Here is a 15,740-nt window from a genome sequence, read left to right as displayed (position 1 = left end):
CGTAAGTGACTGTGGAGGCCAATTCTGGATCCACACATCCTTCCACAGTGAGGACATGGGTTTCCAGGCAGGAGTTGATCACGGTGTGGATTTGCCAAGCGTGCATTCCTCATTTTTCCCTTTCATCCTGAGTTCGAGCATCTTCAAAGTCCATGACGCCTTTGGTAAAGGCTGTTCTCCAGTTGGAGCACTTCCAGGCCAGTGTTTCCCAATTGTTGATGTTTATACTACATTTTTGTAGATTTGCCTTGAGAGTCTTTAAATCTCTTTCGTTGACCACCAGCATTACGCTTTCCATTTTAAAGTTCGGAATAGAGTAGTTGCTTTTAAAGGTAAAGAGACCCCTGACCATTAGGTCCAGTCATGACCGACTCTGGGGTTGCGGCGCTCATCTCACTTTATTGGCCGAGGGAGCCAGTGTACAGCTTCAGGGTCATGTGGCCAGCATGACTAAGCCGCTTCTGGCGAACCAGAGCAGTACACGGAAACGCCGTTTACCTTCTCACCAGAGCGGTACCTATGTATCTACTTGCACTTTGACATGCTTTCTAACTGCTAGGTTGGCAGGAACAGGGACCGAGCAACGGGAACTCACCCCGTTGCAGGTATTTGAACCGCCGACCTTCTGATTGGCAAGTCCTAGGCTCTGTGGTTTAACCCACAGTGCCACCCACATTCGGAATAGAGTAGTTGCTTTGGAAGATGATAATCAGGCATCCACACAACATGACCAGTCCAACAAAGTTGATGTTGAAGAATCATTGCTTCGACAGTCATGATCTTTGCTTCTTCCACATTAGTTTGCCTGTTTTCCCAAGTGATATGTAAAATTTTTCAGAGACACTAGGCTAACAAAATGAAATTGAAAAACGTAATCAAGTCAAGACAGTAGTGCTCCAGGGCAGGGATACAACCAGTGCTGGACAGGATTGTACTCAGGTGAGCAGCTGGGGAGTCATTCAAAACAACTCCCTGTATGAACACCTAGTGGTCATGTATCATTGGATCTGTCATTGACCACAAGAGTTCCCAAGTATGGGGTAGGGTTGGCTTGACAGACTTCACAGTTCTTGTGATATCTGCAGTCATCTGATTTCTGATTGATTTCTACTGCCTTATGACTCAATATCCTTCAATCTGACACATTTTGCCCCTCCCCCAAACCTTAAATAACTAAGTAGAATAAACATTTCAACGAATTCCACATTAATAAGAGCACTAAGTGGATTTTTGCTTGGACCCCTCACATAACGGTTATAAAACAGGCAAACTTTCCTATTTTAACCCGAATCTCTTTGTTTGCCAAACTCCTAGCTTCTCCATCACAGTTATCCTGCAATGCCTTTTCAAGCCCTATTGTGATAATCTACCTGACAGGTTTTACTGCAAACCTGCTTGTTGCAGTTCCAAAGTTACCACTCAGGCTTCTAGATATTCGCTTCAATAGGCAAGTTTAAGAATCCCAATCAAATGAAAGCCTTGTTTATACAGAAACAATGTAATTGATAAATTAAGAGTTCTGGTATTGTAAGGAATAGTTTGAACAAATAAAGATATGTGAGACTGGAAAGAGAAGAAACAGGTATTTAGCAGTCAAACTGCTGTACACTATACAGTTTTGAGATAGCCACACATAGCAACATTGATCAACGTCAAGGGACTATCAGACATCTGCAGTCAACACTGTTAGCTTTGCAGTATTTTCTATGCCTCTCCATCACGAAACAGTTTATGATTAACCAATTGCATATACATACTGTTTATGAGTTCCTTATGTTCTGTAAGGGTCTTTGCAGGATCCAGCCAGTACTGTGAAAAAAGTAATAGAAACTGGTCATTGTGTTATTTCATTTTTTTTATTGTTTAAATTTCTATAGTGCCCTTCATCTGAAAAATCACAGAGCAATGTACAATATGAAAACACAAAAATGAATAACATTGCAACAAACAAAAACAAAATTCCCCTCCCGCACACAGAGAAAGAGTTTAAAAGGCCATAGATTGTTCCATTAGCCAAAGGCATGGGAGAAGAGGAATGTTTTTGCCTGGCACCTAAAGATATGGAAATGAGGAGCCAGGCGAGCCTCCCTGGGGGAAGTATTCCACAAGTGAGAAGCCACTGCAGAAAAGGCCAGCTCGTGTGTTGCCACCCTCCAGACCTCTCGTCAAGGAGGCATGCGAAGAAGAACAGTTATAGCAAACTATTATAAATACATATGGTTATATAAAGAGACTTTAAAACAAAGGTGTTACCTTGCCCTGAAAAGAATAAGCTAATGTTATCCTAGAATAATTGAAGATAGTATGCACCAGCTTTCTATAAAGGTAGAGGGACCCCTGACGATTAGGTCCAGTTGTGGCCAACTCTGGGGTTGCAGTGCTCATCTCGCTTTACTGGCCGAGGGAGCCGGCATACAGCTTCTGGGTCATGTGGCCAGCATGACCAAGCCGCTTCTGGCAAACCAGAGCAGCGCACGGAAACGCCGTTTACCTTCCCGCCGGACCGGTACCTATTTATCTACTTGCACTTGGACATGCTTTCGAACTGCTAGGTTAGCAGGAGCTGGGACCGAGCAACGGGAGCTCACCCCGTCGTGGGGATTTGAACCGCCGACCTTCTGATCGGCAAGTCCTAGGCTCTGTGGTTTAACCCACAGCGCCACCTGCATCCCAGCTTTCTATATGGTTATGCAAAAAGTATCTAGCTTGCACCATGAAGCCTGTTTCCTACATGATACAAAATCCAGAATTGCAGGACTTGCTGTCAGGGAGCAAATCAGAAGCCATTTCTTTGTTCTAACTATGTTTTAACCATGGAATGCAAACTGAGCTTACTTTTCTCTTCTGTCCTAGATATACACAGAAACAAAAAAGAATGTGCTTTGTAAGCATCTAAAAGATGCAAAGTTTTCCAAAGAAGAAAAGTTAAAATTACAAACTAACATTATATCTGCTTTTACATTATTATTCCGTCAGCATCTTTTTGTGTGTGTGCAAAAGTCTAAAGCTTCCCCATACACGTCAATGGCAGTCATGATTATCTTCATAAGGATAACAAAAAAGCACTGCTGTTATTTTTTTTAAAAAAATAATTATGTGGCAAATCAATCTTGGACATTGTATTAAATGAACAAGGCATTAAAAGAGCATTATAATGTAAGAAAGGGCAAATCACAATTCTTCCTTCACTTTAAACTGAAAAACTGAATTCAGTAGAAGAGATATAATCTCCAGGTAAAAAGGTAAAGGTACCCCTGCCCGTACGGGCCAGTCTTGACAGACTCTAGGGTTGTGCGCCCATCTCACTCAAGAGGCCGGGTGCCAGCGCTGTCCAGAGACACTTCCGGGTCACGTGGCCAGCGTGACATCGCTGCTCTGGCGAGCCAAAGCCGCACACGGAAACGCCGTTTACCTTCCCGCTAGTAAGCGGTCCCTATTTATCTACTTGCACCCAGGAGTGCTTTCGAACTGCTAGGTTGGCAGGCGCTGGGACCGAACAATGGGAGCGCACCCCGCCGCGGGGATTCGAACCGCCGACCTTACGATCGGCAAGGTAGAGGCTATTAAAAACAGATTCTGAACAACCTGGAAACCCATAGCAGGTGCTTCAGTCCCTTGCAGCAATAAGCATCAAGGTGCAGGATCCAAGCATACCGTTTATGTGTACGTGGATATGCATTTTGTTTCAGGCCTTTTTAACGTTAATAATCTAATTGCCAAATCACTATAGGGCTCTATCACAACCAGAAACATGAAGGAACATGTCCTACAATTACAACGCCCAGGCTTACCAAAATACACTATTTGCCAGCATGTCAGCTGCAAAAAGTCATGACACTGTGTAATATTTATGCGTTGCTGCAGGCTTGGTACTTATGGCACAGATTTGTTAAAGTGGGCATTTGCCCTCAGTAACAGAGAGAGAAGGGAAGGAAGGAAGGGGCACACTCCACACTAATGGTTTTGGAATGGAAATAGGATGTCACTTAACTACAGCAGAAATTTAATGTGGGAGATTCCTTGGGGGGGGGGGAGTCAAAACTACAGGCAGAAAGCTACAGAGCTACCTGATCAATCTGTCAAACATCTCATTCATAAGAAAGGAGCCACAGACAAGAAAACTAACTCGCTGCTACTACATGTACCCTAAAGGTAAAGGTACCCCTGACCGTTAAGTCCAGTCACAGACGACTCTGGGGCTGCACGCTCATCCCGCTCTATAGGCCGATGGAGCTGGCATTTGTCCTCAGACAGCTTCCGGATCATGTGGCCAGCATGACTAAGCCGCTTCTGGCGAAACCAGAGCAGCGCATGGAAATGCCGTTTACCTTCCCGCCGAAGCAGTATCTATTTATCTACTTGCACTTGACGTGCTTTCGAACTGCTAGGTGGGCAGGAGCTGGGACCGAGCAACGGGAGCTCACCCCGTCGCAGGGCATGTAATTTTTTCTGGTCACAGGAAATGGCATCTTTCCAGAGGGAGGCTGCCTTGTCTCTGTGAAATATTTCTTCTATTCCTCCCATGCAACAACAAATCTACAAAAAAAATACTCAATCTTTTCCTTTAAGCCTCCTACCAGAGATGTCAAGCTCTTTAGTCGGAATTTCACAGAAGGCATCAGCTATGTATGATAGCTTTCTAAACCCAAGTCCGCCTCAATTTCATACAGACTTTGGAATTGAATTTAAAAGAGTAAAACAAGTACATGGGTAAGGAGTGCTGGATCTTAACATCTAACGATCGGCACTCTACAATATTGGCGAAGCCAGTTTTTTAAGCTGCGGTCAAGAGCAGTGTGCTTTAAACTGTTCCAAAAATAAAAAGACACATAAGCTGAAAATTCCAGTGATGTATGACTGTACTTAAGTTTTAAGTGAGCATGGCACTGTTAACATTCTGTTGCTGTGTACCGAGTCAAATTAAGGTCAAGCACTCTGACCTTGTTTGTAAGAAGCCATTAGCTAGGTTGAAAATTATCCATTTTCATGGATAGTGTCAATCATCAAATGCTTCTGTTACAGACGTTCAGCCTCTCAGACATGATTCCCCCCCCCCCCGCCCCTTTCCACTTCCACAGAGAAGATGCTTGTTCAACAGGTCCCTTCCGCTTGCTTATCTGTTACAGATTCATCACACTGCTCTACGGTTTTCATGACACACAAGTACAACTTTGTTCTGCTATTGCACAGCACTGTGTTTAAACTAGTTCAAACACATACAATTATTCAGGCTTCAACTCGCTTATACATGTGTAATATCATATTGCCAACCCCAGCCTGTGTGTTTCATTAAAATCATTCAATTACGTTCACCAAGCACTGCTTGTAGGCACCCACAATTATTTTCATAGGGTGGACGTCACATTTAAGCTAACAAAGGCTGCATACCAGCTAAGTCCTTAATGTGTAATTGCGTGGCTCCTTTTGTTTTGTTAAGGACAGCTAGTCTTTACTGCTACATGTCTCATAGGGAAGGACCTCAAAAGCAAGACCCTGAGATCTGCTTGTCTGGCTGGGAAATATTAATGAGGAATAGCTATTAAAACACAAATAAAATGTGTAATTCTTCTTATTTAATATAGATGTTTTTTTTAAAAAAAAAAAAAAGAAACAGCAGGCATACAAAATTCCATTAAAAAGTTATATTAAAAATCATTAGAGAATGTCAGGAATCTCTGCTTGATTAAATTATGGCTTACGTATTCTTAATGTAATACTTCACACTGCTGGGCATCTGATTTTTTTAAAAAACAAGATTTCAGTCAAATGTACATAATCAAGGTTTGTCTTTGTTTTGTTCATTAAAATATGTGATTCATCTGAATGTATGATAAAGTACTTGTATGTTTAGTGGAAGTCTTGCACAAGGACTTTTACTTGCTCAGTAGAGCTTCTCCCCATCTCCTACCCCAGTGGCTCTGGGGGTGTCAAGAGAACCCCCAGAACAGAGAAGGGAGGAGAGGGGGTGTTCTATAGCAAGCCATAGTTGAAGGACACTATTGCCCAATTCCTTATGAATTTGCCCATGTGCCTGAAGATTCACCCCATTGCTTACCAGTTTGCCCAATCTATAAGGACCTAAGAACAGCCTTCTTCAAAGATTTGTATCTCCCAGTTGAAAGTTTGATTGGGCACTTCATTAAATTTTTATTAGGAGACAGGTTCCCCGGCAACTCTGGAAAAGTAGCCTTTTATGCCTTTGGTGTGGCAATTTTAAGGAGAAAGGTTTGTAGGAATTATAAGTGAAATTCTTCATGGGGCAAACTCTTATCTGACAGAATGCTGGTTTTAACAATTATTTTAATTATGCAATGCATTTTAATCTGTTTTATGTATTTTGTTTTCTAAGTGCTTTAGCTACACAAATAAATAATATTCGTATTCATTTAGCAAGCTGGAATTTTTGCACAAGTAGAACATTTTAAAGAAAGCAATGTTGAATTCCACCTGATATCTTTACTCCAATCATCAATATCAAGCAAAGAAGGAAATGAGACAATAGACTGAAACTTGCACACACAGTATGTGTAATCATGGGCAAGTTCTTGATTTCCCATCGCTCATTTACATCACTCCAATATATGATGGAACATTTAATCTTGAGTCTGGTTGAGTCATACCTATCCACATATACACGCATGAACCTTCATCTCAGTTCAGCACATGTACCTTTCAGATTCCACAAAAAGCTTAACCTAGAAATGACAGGTATCCATTCAACAGAGTTCGCCTCCCACCTAACACCCTTCTACAAGAGACTTACTAGAGGTGTGGCACCAAAATCATACAAGGAGAGCTGCTAAGCTAGGGGAACATGTCTAGAGTTTGGCATAGTCACAAATAACAAGTACAGTGGTGCCTCGCAAGACGAAATTAATCTGTTCCGCGAGTATCTTCATCTAGCGGTTTTTTCGTCTTGCGAAGCAACCCTATTAGCGGATTAGCGGATTAGCACTATTAGCGGTTTAGTAGCTATTAGCGGCTATTAAAGGCTTAAGGGATTAGCGGATTAGCTGCTAAAAGGCTATTAGCAGCTTAGCGCCTTAGAAAAAGGGGGTGGGGAGCGAAAAAAAATCTCAAGAATCGCAAGACATTTTCGTCTTGCGAAGCAAGCCCATAGAGAAATTCGTCCTGCGAAGCGCATTGAAAAACAGAAAACCCTTTCATCTAGCGGGTTTTCCGTCTTGCGAGGCATTCGTCTTGCGGGGCACCACTATAGATTACAGCTGTAAGTTTAATTTTAAAGCGAAATCTGCTCAACCACTTGCTTGCTCACTTTTTAAAAAAACAAACACAAAATGTTGTAATCATGCAGGTAGACCTGACACTTGTTCCTATCCATAAGAAGGTCTACTCATTTGAACAGAAAAGACCATTTCTTTTAAGAACTCCAAATAAATAAAGAGGTATTTATTTGCGAATAACCATGACAACTCAATTTAGGCTGGTTTAAAAATTAACTTGCTGACAAGAGTATATGCCAGTTTAAAATATGACTGGAAAGTGGTAAACAAGCAGGGTTAGCTTTAACGCTGGAAAGCCACTGTTGTGCTTTTACTCACCGTCTGGTGACTTCTGTCACAGTAACGCAGTCCAAAGTAATCTATCTCCACGAGGTTTAAATGCCGGAATACGTAGCCTAGGACAACCGACCCTTTCGTTGACTTCTGTGGGAAAGAATGTACAGAGTCTTTTCATACAAGTGGTTCAGTCTTTTGTTAGCTGCACAGTGCCATTCATGCATTCAGTTAGCTTTGTCTACGAAAGGAGGTTGTTTTATTAGTTAGAAACAGCCTTACTGTCTTCATAACTAAAATCTCAATGACTCTTGTATACTCTCTTTAGCTATTTTGCAGAAATGAGCAAATAGGCTTGTGTGTTACTCAGCATTGATATTTTGAGAGTCGTGTATTTATGTTATCAAAGTGCTATTCTGTGACCTGCGATAGTCCTGCACTCTAGGGTTTGCATATGCATGTCTTCAAAGCTTTGCCATTTCATTTTGTCCAAGCAGAAAAAAAAGAAGGGGAATGGTTCGAGGTTCAACTCCAAGTTTCCCTGTAGTGTTAAAGAAATGCTAAGGCAGGTCACACATCACCTGCTTTCTCAGTGCAACGTAACACACAACTATTTCATGAGCAGACTACAGGCATGCATCACTGTCTGATATTGCTGAGGCTAATCTTTATTTAAGGGACGCGGGTGATGCTGTGGGTTTAACCACACAGCCTAGGACTTGCTGATCAGAAGGTCAGCAGTTCGATTCCCCCAACGGGGTCCTGTTGCTCGGTCTAGTTTCTAGTTATGGGAACTTTTATCACACAAATGTGGAGAAGTGCAAAATCGAAAGGATAATTATGTAACAATCTGCACCTTAGTCCAGATGGCGCAGACCAGGTCTGTTCATACTGGAATTCACAGAAACCTAATTTCTCAAGCATTCCTACCACCAGACAGAGAAATAGTTTTTATAATGAGATAAGAAATTACTTTCCATGACAAATAAATAAATGTTACAGACTAAACGCAAGAGGGAGGGAGGGAAAGAAAGAAAGAAAGAAAGAAAGAAAGAAAGAAAGAAGCTGTTTCTAAACTTACACAATCTTCTTCATACTAAAGATAAAACTTGCTAGAGGCTTGCATTCTTAAAGGGAACAAGTTTATTTGAAATACCATCAGTAATGCTTTCAAGAGCGAACAAAGAATTGTTCAAAATGAGTCATAGGGCCATGCTTTATGGTAACAAGACTATAAACTAGAAAGGCAGGTTTCTACCGGTTTTATAAAATGACAGCTAGAACCTTCAGAGAAGATCTAGTTTTCCTTTTGACAGAAAATGAAATTGAACCATTAAAATACTGCAACGCACAAATCTGTTTTAAAAGGTGAGACCAGCTTTTATAAAGCTCTAAAACAAGTCTGACAAATCAAGGTTAAGTGGTTCTGAGTATTCATGCTGCACACAAAATATAAATATGACAAACCCCAGATCTGTAAATGTAGCAGAGGCTCAATGTCTTTAACAGGTGCAAGGCCATCAAAAGTTGACAAGCGCAAATTTCACAACACTAAAACCACAAAAAGCACAGTTGGTAAAGTCAGGGAAGAGTTAAAAAGCATGGTAACCTGTTGGAATCAAGCACCAGCAAAGGCCTGGGAACACAGACCTGCTTAACGAAGAGACCAAAATGTCACTGAGATCCATTTTCATTAATGGTACTTCCTTGGCTATTGATCCTCCCGATCAGGATGGGGAACCTGTGACCTTCCAGATACCTGGAGCTACAATCCATCAACACCTGGAGGGCCACAGGCTGCCTATCCTTGTTCGAAAGTCAGTCTTCAACAAAAAATACATGAACAGAATCGACCAAAGTTCCCTACTCGGCTGATGTGATCTTCCCCTACGAGCCAGATATCCATGCAACTTTCAGCAGTACTGCCTGCCCCTACACACAGTTAATCTAAGGCAGGACCAGCCACAAATTGCAGAGTAATTGCGTTATAAACCTTCCAGGTATGCCTGGGGATTGCCAGGACTCCTGTGCTGGCAAAGGGAGGAGTGTGTTTGCATCAGCAGGAGAGAAATTTTGCAAATGGCACCCTAAACCTCAGTACATATGATTAAGGTGCTTTTGCTCACTTCCTTCCTTGTTGCACATTCCAGATTTGAGCCTTTGAGTAGGTTCAAAAATTCAGTTCTACAGCATACCCACAACTCTTAGTATGATTAAACTTTATGACAGATATAGTTAAGCCCATAAAAATAACTGATCTAAGGGAATGATAACAAGGCTAGACCACAACTTGCAGACTGCATGTTCAAGCAAAGAGTTTTAATTTAATAATGGTTAATATTGCAAATATTTACCAAGACAAGGAGCTAGAGCTTAATTAGCTGGATACATGTTCAAACAGAGAATAAACCAATAGACATTTATATGTATATATGTTTCTCCTGCTGGCAACTCGTCTCCCAATATGCATAGATGTTAACAAAGAAAACCACAGTGCGAATACATCCATGATTAGAATCTGCTTTACACACTAAGCATAATCATTTAGTTCACATTTTCATATCTAATCTCTTACTCCACAATCCAGTACTTAATTTAATTTTGCTAGACCAACCTGGTAGCATCCAGCTGTTTCAGACTGCAACTTCCATCAGCCGCAGCCAACACGGCTGTGAAAATAAATCTAGCCAGATATTTTGACTGATGTCAATATGTATTTTTTAAAGATTGTATTAACACCTAAAGTGGGGCAGGGAGCAGTTATCTTAGCCACCCCTAATTAAATTATCGGCAATCTATTGTAAATGGTGTCCCTATTTAACATACGGTACATTCAAAGCTCTAATTATCACCGGCTGTAATTTTTGCATCTCATTGCCATTTAACAGCCACCTCACAGTTGTATTTTTCATATGCCGGCCAACAATGATATAGAGTCATAGAAATGTGGAGTTGGAAGGTATCCCAAATATCATCTAGTCCAACCCCCTGGAATTATTTTGTGTGGGGGGGGGATAAAGGTTCACTCAGTAATGAAATATACACAATGCAAATATCAAGAGACTTCTTATTTGCTTTCAATAACCTTTCCTTTTAGCCTGTGAGAGCATAGTTTCATCCCTAGAGGCAAATCATCTACTCCAGAAAAATTCACCAGCAATTAGTAAATGATGGAGAAATGATCCGTCTTAAACAAACCAACACAATGGCCCACTTTGCACCTAATGTAAAACCCAAGCAGGGCTAAGCATGAATAAGCAACGGTGCAGGTGCACAAAACGAAAATCGTGTCCACGTCACTCCTTGGGATGTAGAGTTTGCACAGTTACATTCCAATCACACTCAGGGGAATTTGTGTCTCTCTCCCCCCCCCCCCCCCGCTTTTGTACTGCAGCAAGGCACCGTGCCAACTCATTTTGAATGTCTCTCATTTTCAAAAATGTCCATATGACACAGAGGATGGGGATGGTCTGTACAAACAACAGAAGTCCAAACCCAGCTGGAGCACATGAAACGAGTTGCATAGTTCTGTGGGTCTAGGTAAATGTAGGGAAGCTACTTCAACATCAGGTAGCTTCCCTTCATATTTTTACTTTGAAATGACAATTGCTCTCACGTGCATCTTGAGGACTGAGATGCTTTTAATTAATCAACCAGGACCTCAGCTCACTTAAGACTTTTGAATGCTTAACCTCTTGTGATCACGTTCAAGATTTCTTTATTCACAGAGCTAATGAAAAATGCATTACCCTCCAACACTTAGACCAACAGACTCTTGGGGTTAATTAATAAAACGCTCCAGGCAAATCTACCCTTTCTTTAAATGGATTAGGGTTTGTTGTATTCTGTAAACCTTATCAGTTATTTGAATATATTGTTTTATTCAACAGATATAGAAGGAGATCTAAAACATCAAAAAATGCCCTTAGCAGTGAAATACTAACATTGTTTCGGTAGATATATATTTGATAAATAGACACAACAGCTAATTAATGCCAAGAGGCCCACACACCCATTGATTGTAGGAAAAGAAAACAAACAAGCAAACCTGGGGAGCCATCTAGGTCTACATTTAATTACGGTTATAGGCTTGTTTTCAGGAATACTTTGTACGCCTAAAGTATTTTTCTTGGAATAAGTTGCAAATGCCACTGACTAAGAACCTTGGTTTGTGCACAGGGCAAAAATAATTTGGGAATGTTTACGCACAGAATAACTACATTGGAACCAGAGTTAGTGAAAGCAAAACTTACAAAGCAGATTCACATGTTTTGTCCTGACACCAAAGCCTCAACCAATAATCTGGTGTTGAAGTGTGCTGGGATTAGAAATGTGGAGGCCCGGAATTGGGGTGCCAAAAATAGGAGGAATAACATTTTTCCCCCCAGGGGGGTTTTCCAGGACCTTCACATTTCTAGCCAGGAGGAAGTAGGATTTTCCCCATTTCTTTGCCAGGGGATCTCTAATAACAGCTGGAATAGGAGAGGACAGAGGATGAGGAAAGAGCTGCGAGTGAAGGGGAGCCCTTTCTCCATCCTCTAGACCCATTAGGAAACTCAACAACCTGCTATACCTAGTGTGGAAAGTGCAACTGAATGGGACGCAGCTGAGGCCAGCCTAAGGCAGCACCATCCATCTTGGGCCTGCCCATAAAAAGAACGTGAGTGACGGGGAGTGATGTTTGTTGTTCCAGGAACCATTGTGAGACTTCTGTGGGTGAGTTGGGAGTTTGTTTGGGCCCTGGGTGAGAATTTGGAGGCTGAGATGGAGAGCGTGTCAGAAGGAAAATGAGTTGCATTAATGTAACATTTTTATACGCAACTGTGTATTTTTGTAATATTTTGTTTAATTTTTGTCTGTTGTTGCTTCAGTCTTTTGTACACTACTTAAGATATTTTTTATACATTAAGCGGTATAGAAATTAAATAATCAAATATAGTAATAGTTACTGGGACCATTTACTGAAAAAAGTATCACTTTAATTGAAAATTCACAGACAATTTAGTTCTTTAAGCAGGAGTCCCTTATCCCAAACATTAATTTAATATGGATTCATCTGTACAGCTCGGGTGAGACTAGCTTTCCTCAAAGTGATAATATTTTAACCACCAAATCTGAGGGGGCCCATGAAACACCCCAAAACAGAGGGAGAATTCAATTCACTGTGAAGCTTATAAATCAAGGAAAAGCTAGATTGAAACCCCTCTGACAAAATGTTATGACTACAGTTTACTACTTGAAGGGGAAACCTATATACAGCTACAGAATGTTTCAATCAACATTCTAAGCAGATTTAAAGTAGGAAATTTCATATAACTTCAGCCTCCTTTCCTTTAATTATCTGTTAAGAGTCCTTAATTTTGCCGCCTCTTGTTAAAAGGAAAGACTATCACAATATTTGGTCTTAATGGTTCTCTTTTCTTCTCTACATTACTAAATCAAGTATATCAAGGAGTCTTTCTCCACAAGGGCAGATTTAAAGGTAATAATGACTTCTGCATGATGAAAAGAGGGCACCTACTCACATAATACAAATATATATAAATATATAAATAAACTGCGTCTTTATTTTGCAACCGAAAGTCAACAGCTTGTCATAAAATACAGCTTTTATATGTATTATATGTATATAAACTGTTGAGACAAAAACATAAATAAGAATTTATCCATTGAGACTGATGACTGCATGATACAACATGATACATCATGTTAATTAACCACATTTCTCTCTGCCCTCCTGAAGACTGCTTCAGATACACGCTTACAACAACAAAGCCTGCAAATTTCCCTAAGTTTGTACATCCTAAGCATAAATTCCATAGGGCTGCTTTTCACTGGTGTACTGCTGAAAGCAGGTTTCTGGAAAACCACAAACATCGAAAAACAGGCTATCACAAACACTGGGGACGTGGGCTAGGCAAGCACAACAGTTATCCAAGGAAATGTACGTAAACCGAGAAATATTTGCGGCATATTTTCCAAAAGGAAGCTGTGCAACTTCTATCACAGCAGGATATGCTACTAGCCAGTAGATACATATAAAACAAGAAAATATGTTCTTGAAAATGATCTCTAGACATTTCCCCCCATTTAATGCTTACAAATTAATTCAAATATGATCTATATTCTATGTGCTTTCAGAATCAATAACATCATTTCATTCAGTTGTGACCTTACCAGCAACCTAGCCTGCAGTAATTTTATTAAGCCAAACCATCCTGTAGTTATGTCAAGACCGATTATTTTCATGGCAATGCACAGCTACAAAAATGAGGAAATAGCAGCACAGAAGAGTCCATTCCTTCTTCCATCTGTCTTTCCTCTCCCATACACTGCAATTACCAAGTGCCGGCATTGTAAAAGCAAACTAAAATCAATGCCACATCAGATTTTATCCTTTACTATTAGGAACCTAGGATGTGGCTTTATACCACTCGTCTGCCTAGCTCTGAACTGTCTACACAGGCTGACTGCTGATTTCTAGCATTGCCCTCCTTGATTGAACCTGGCAACTTTCACATGTGCTGTATTATTAAGTCATGGCACCTTTCCCTGAAAACTCTAAAATAAAACAAGGCTGAAGCAGGAGACACAAACTCCCCCAGCCTCCCACATGGCTCCCCACAACTTACTGGCTTTGTGTTGAATATGGCACCTGTAAATATTCTCTGAGCCTTCATAGCTAGATCACAGCACTGCCGCATCGATTCACTCTGCCCAAGATTACAATTTCAATGTTTTAAATATTAAATCACACACTAATCACACATTAAAAGAAATCGAATATCTCTTAAATCCATACTCATAGTCAATAATCAATAACCAATACAGTTTTGACAATATGGTCCTACCATATGAAGGAAGAGATTGCTGGCGGGGGGGGGGACGGGACTATAGTCATTTGTTTACATGTTCTGGCTGAATTATAGTTGCAGGAATATTGGAGGTTAGTGCTATTGCTTCTGTAAGGAGGAAGCCAATTTTGATAATGAGGTCTTATAAAGTTCAGGTTGTTGAATGAAAAGTCTAGGCATACGTATTTACTAGGTCCTAAAACTGGTGGATGCAGGTGGTGCTGTGGTCTAAACCACAGAGCCTAGGACTTGCTGATCAGAAGGTCAGCGGTTCAAATCCCCGTGACGGGGTGAGCTCCCATTTTTCGGTCCCAGCTCCTGCCCACCTAGCAGTTCGAAAACACATCAAAGTGCAAGTAGATAAATAGGTACCTTTACCTTTAAAACTGGTGCAATTCCTTTATCAAATGCAAGTACGGAAGCTGATGCATGGCTTGTGCTTCTTGATTCACTTTTCTTAACTAATCTGCTGCTCTGTATTTGTTTCAGCACAGGTATCTGTCAGTCATTACTGCACTTGCAACAAGTCTTAGGCACACAAGTGTACTCCATCTTTAAAATGGGTAAGTTGTTAAAGCCTTTCTAAACAGGCTAGAATAAAACATTCATTGTAGAAATGTGTGATTCCTTGATATTGTAATATGTTACATACAGGCATACTATCTCTTTGAGGGTTGATGTCTGTGGATGTGATCATGTGCTTGAGTGATGGCTCTACACTTATTTCTAGTTCTTGTGTTATTTTCGTAGCACATTGCACTAGTTTGGATTATGACAGTTTGACGGAGTCTCATCATTGGGGGTTGAGACCTGCCTACCTTTTGAGTTAGAAGTCCACTTGATTTCATTTCACTCCAAATTTATGCGTTAAGGTCTGGGAAATCAATTTCCACAAATACACATTACCTGCAGAATGCTCAGCTGTATCCCCATATCGGTTGCATCAGGTGAGCATACCTTTAGTAAACTGAAACTCATAAAGGATTACTTAATATCTACCACAGGGAAAGAAAGGCGATACCACCTTATTATACTTTCAGCACAATATAAACCTGCTAGCTAGCCAAGCCTTTTTTGACAGTTAAATTTATAAGTTCGCCGTAAACAAGGAACAAGTCATTCAAGTAGGTTACAAGTTCAAATATTAAATGATTAGTTATTATAATAAAAGACTTCATGGTTGAATTACTCATTTTTAATTCTAGTAATTTAATTTTAGCAATTGTCAATGCTTATAGAAACTACAATGGATTGCAATATGCAGGTGTTGTAAGCAATTCCTTGTACATTCCAATAAAGAACCTTTGTGACTCTAGTGGACTGATATTCATGTTTATTAATGATTTTATCATCATTAAATGCCGCCTAT

At 40.5% G+C, this 15,740-nt stretch overlaps 1 protein-coding gene across 4 annotated transcripts in view; it reads right to left on the bottom strand.

Annotated features, from left to right (window-relative positions):
* EPB41L4A (erythrocyte membrane protein band 4.1 like 4A) overlaps positions 1-15,740 on the bottom strand; it is a 112,136-nt gene that overhangs the window by 69,125 nt on the left and 27,271 nt on the right. For all 4 annotated transcript variants that reach the window (XR_014503060.1, XR_014503061.1, XM_083403986.1 and 1 more), the window contains exons 3-4: positions 7,563-7,667; positions 1,758-1,809 (exon numbers count right to left, since the gene is read on the bottom strand). Coding sequence is in view for 2 of the 4 variants with exons in the window: in XM_083403986.1 (XP_083260112.1) it covers positions 1,758-1,809; positions 7,563-7,667 (157 nt within the window). In the remaining 2 variants the exon portion in view is untranslated. The remainder of the gene's footprint in view (positions 1-1,757; positions 1,810-7,562; positions 7,668-15,740) is intronic.

The sequence above is a fragment of the Podarcis tiliguerta genome (genome assembly GCF_965153285.1).
Source record: "Podarcis tiliguerta genome assembly, chromosome: 11".
NCBI lineage: Eukaryota > Metazoa > Chordata > Lepidosauria > Squamata > Lacertidae > Podarcis > Podarcis tiliguerta.
This window is presented reverse-complemented; position numbering and strand designations above follow the sequence as displayed.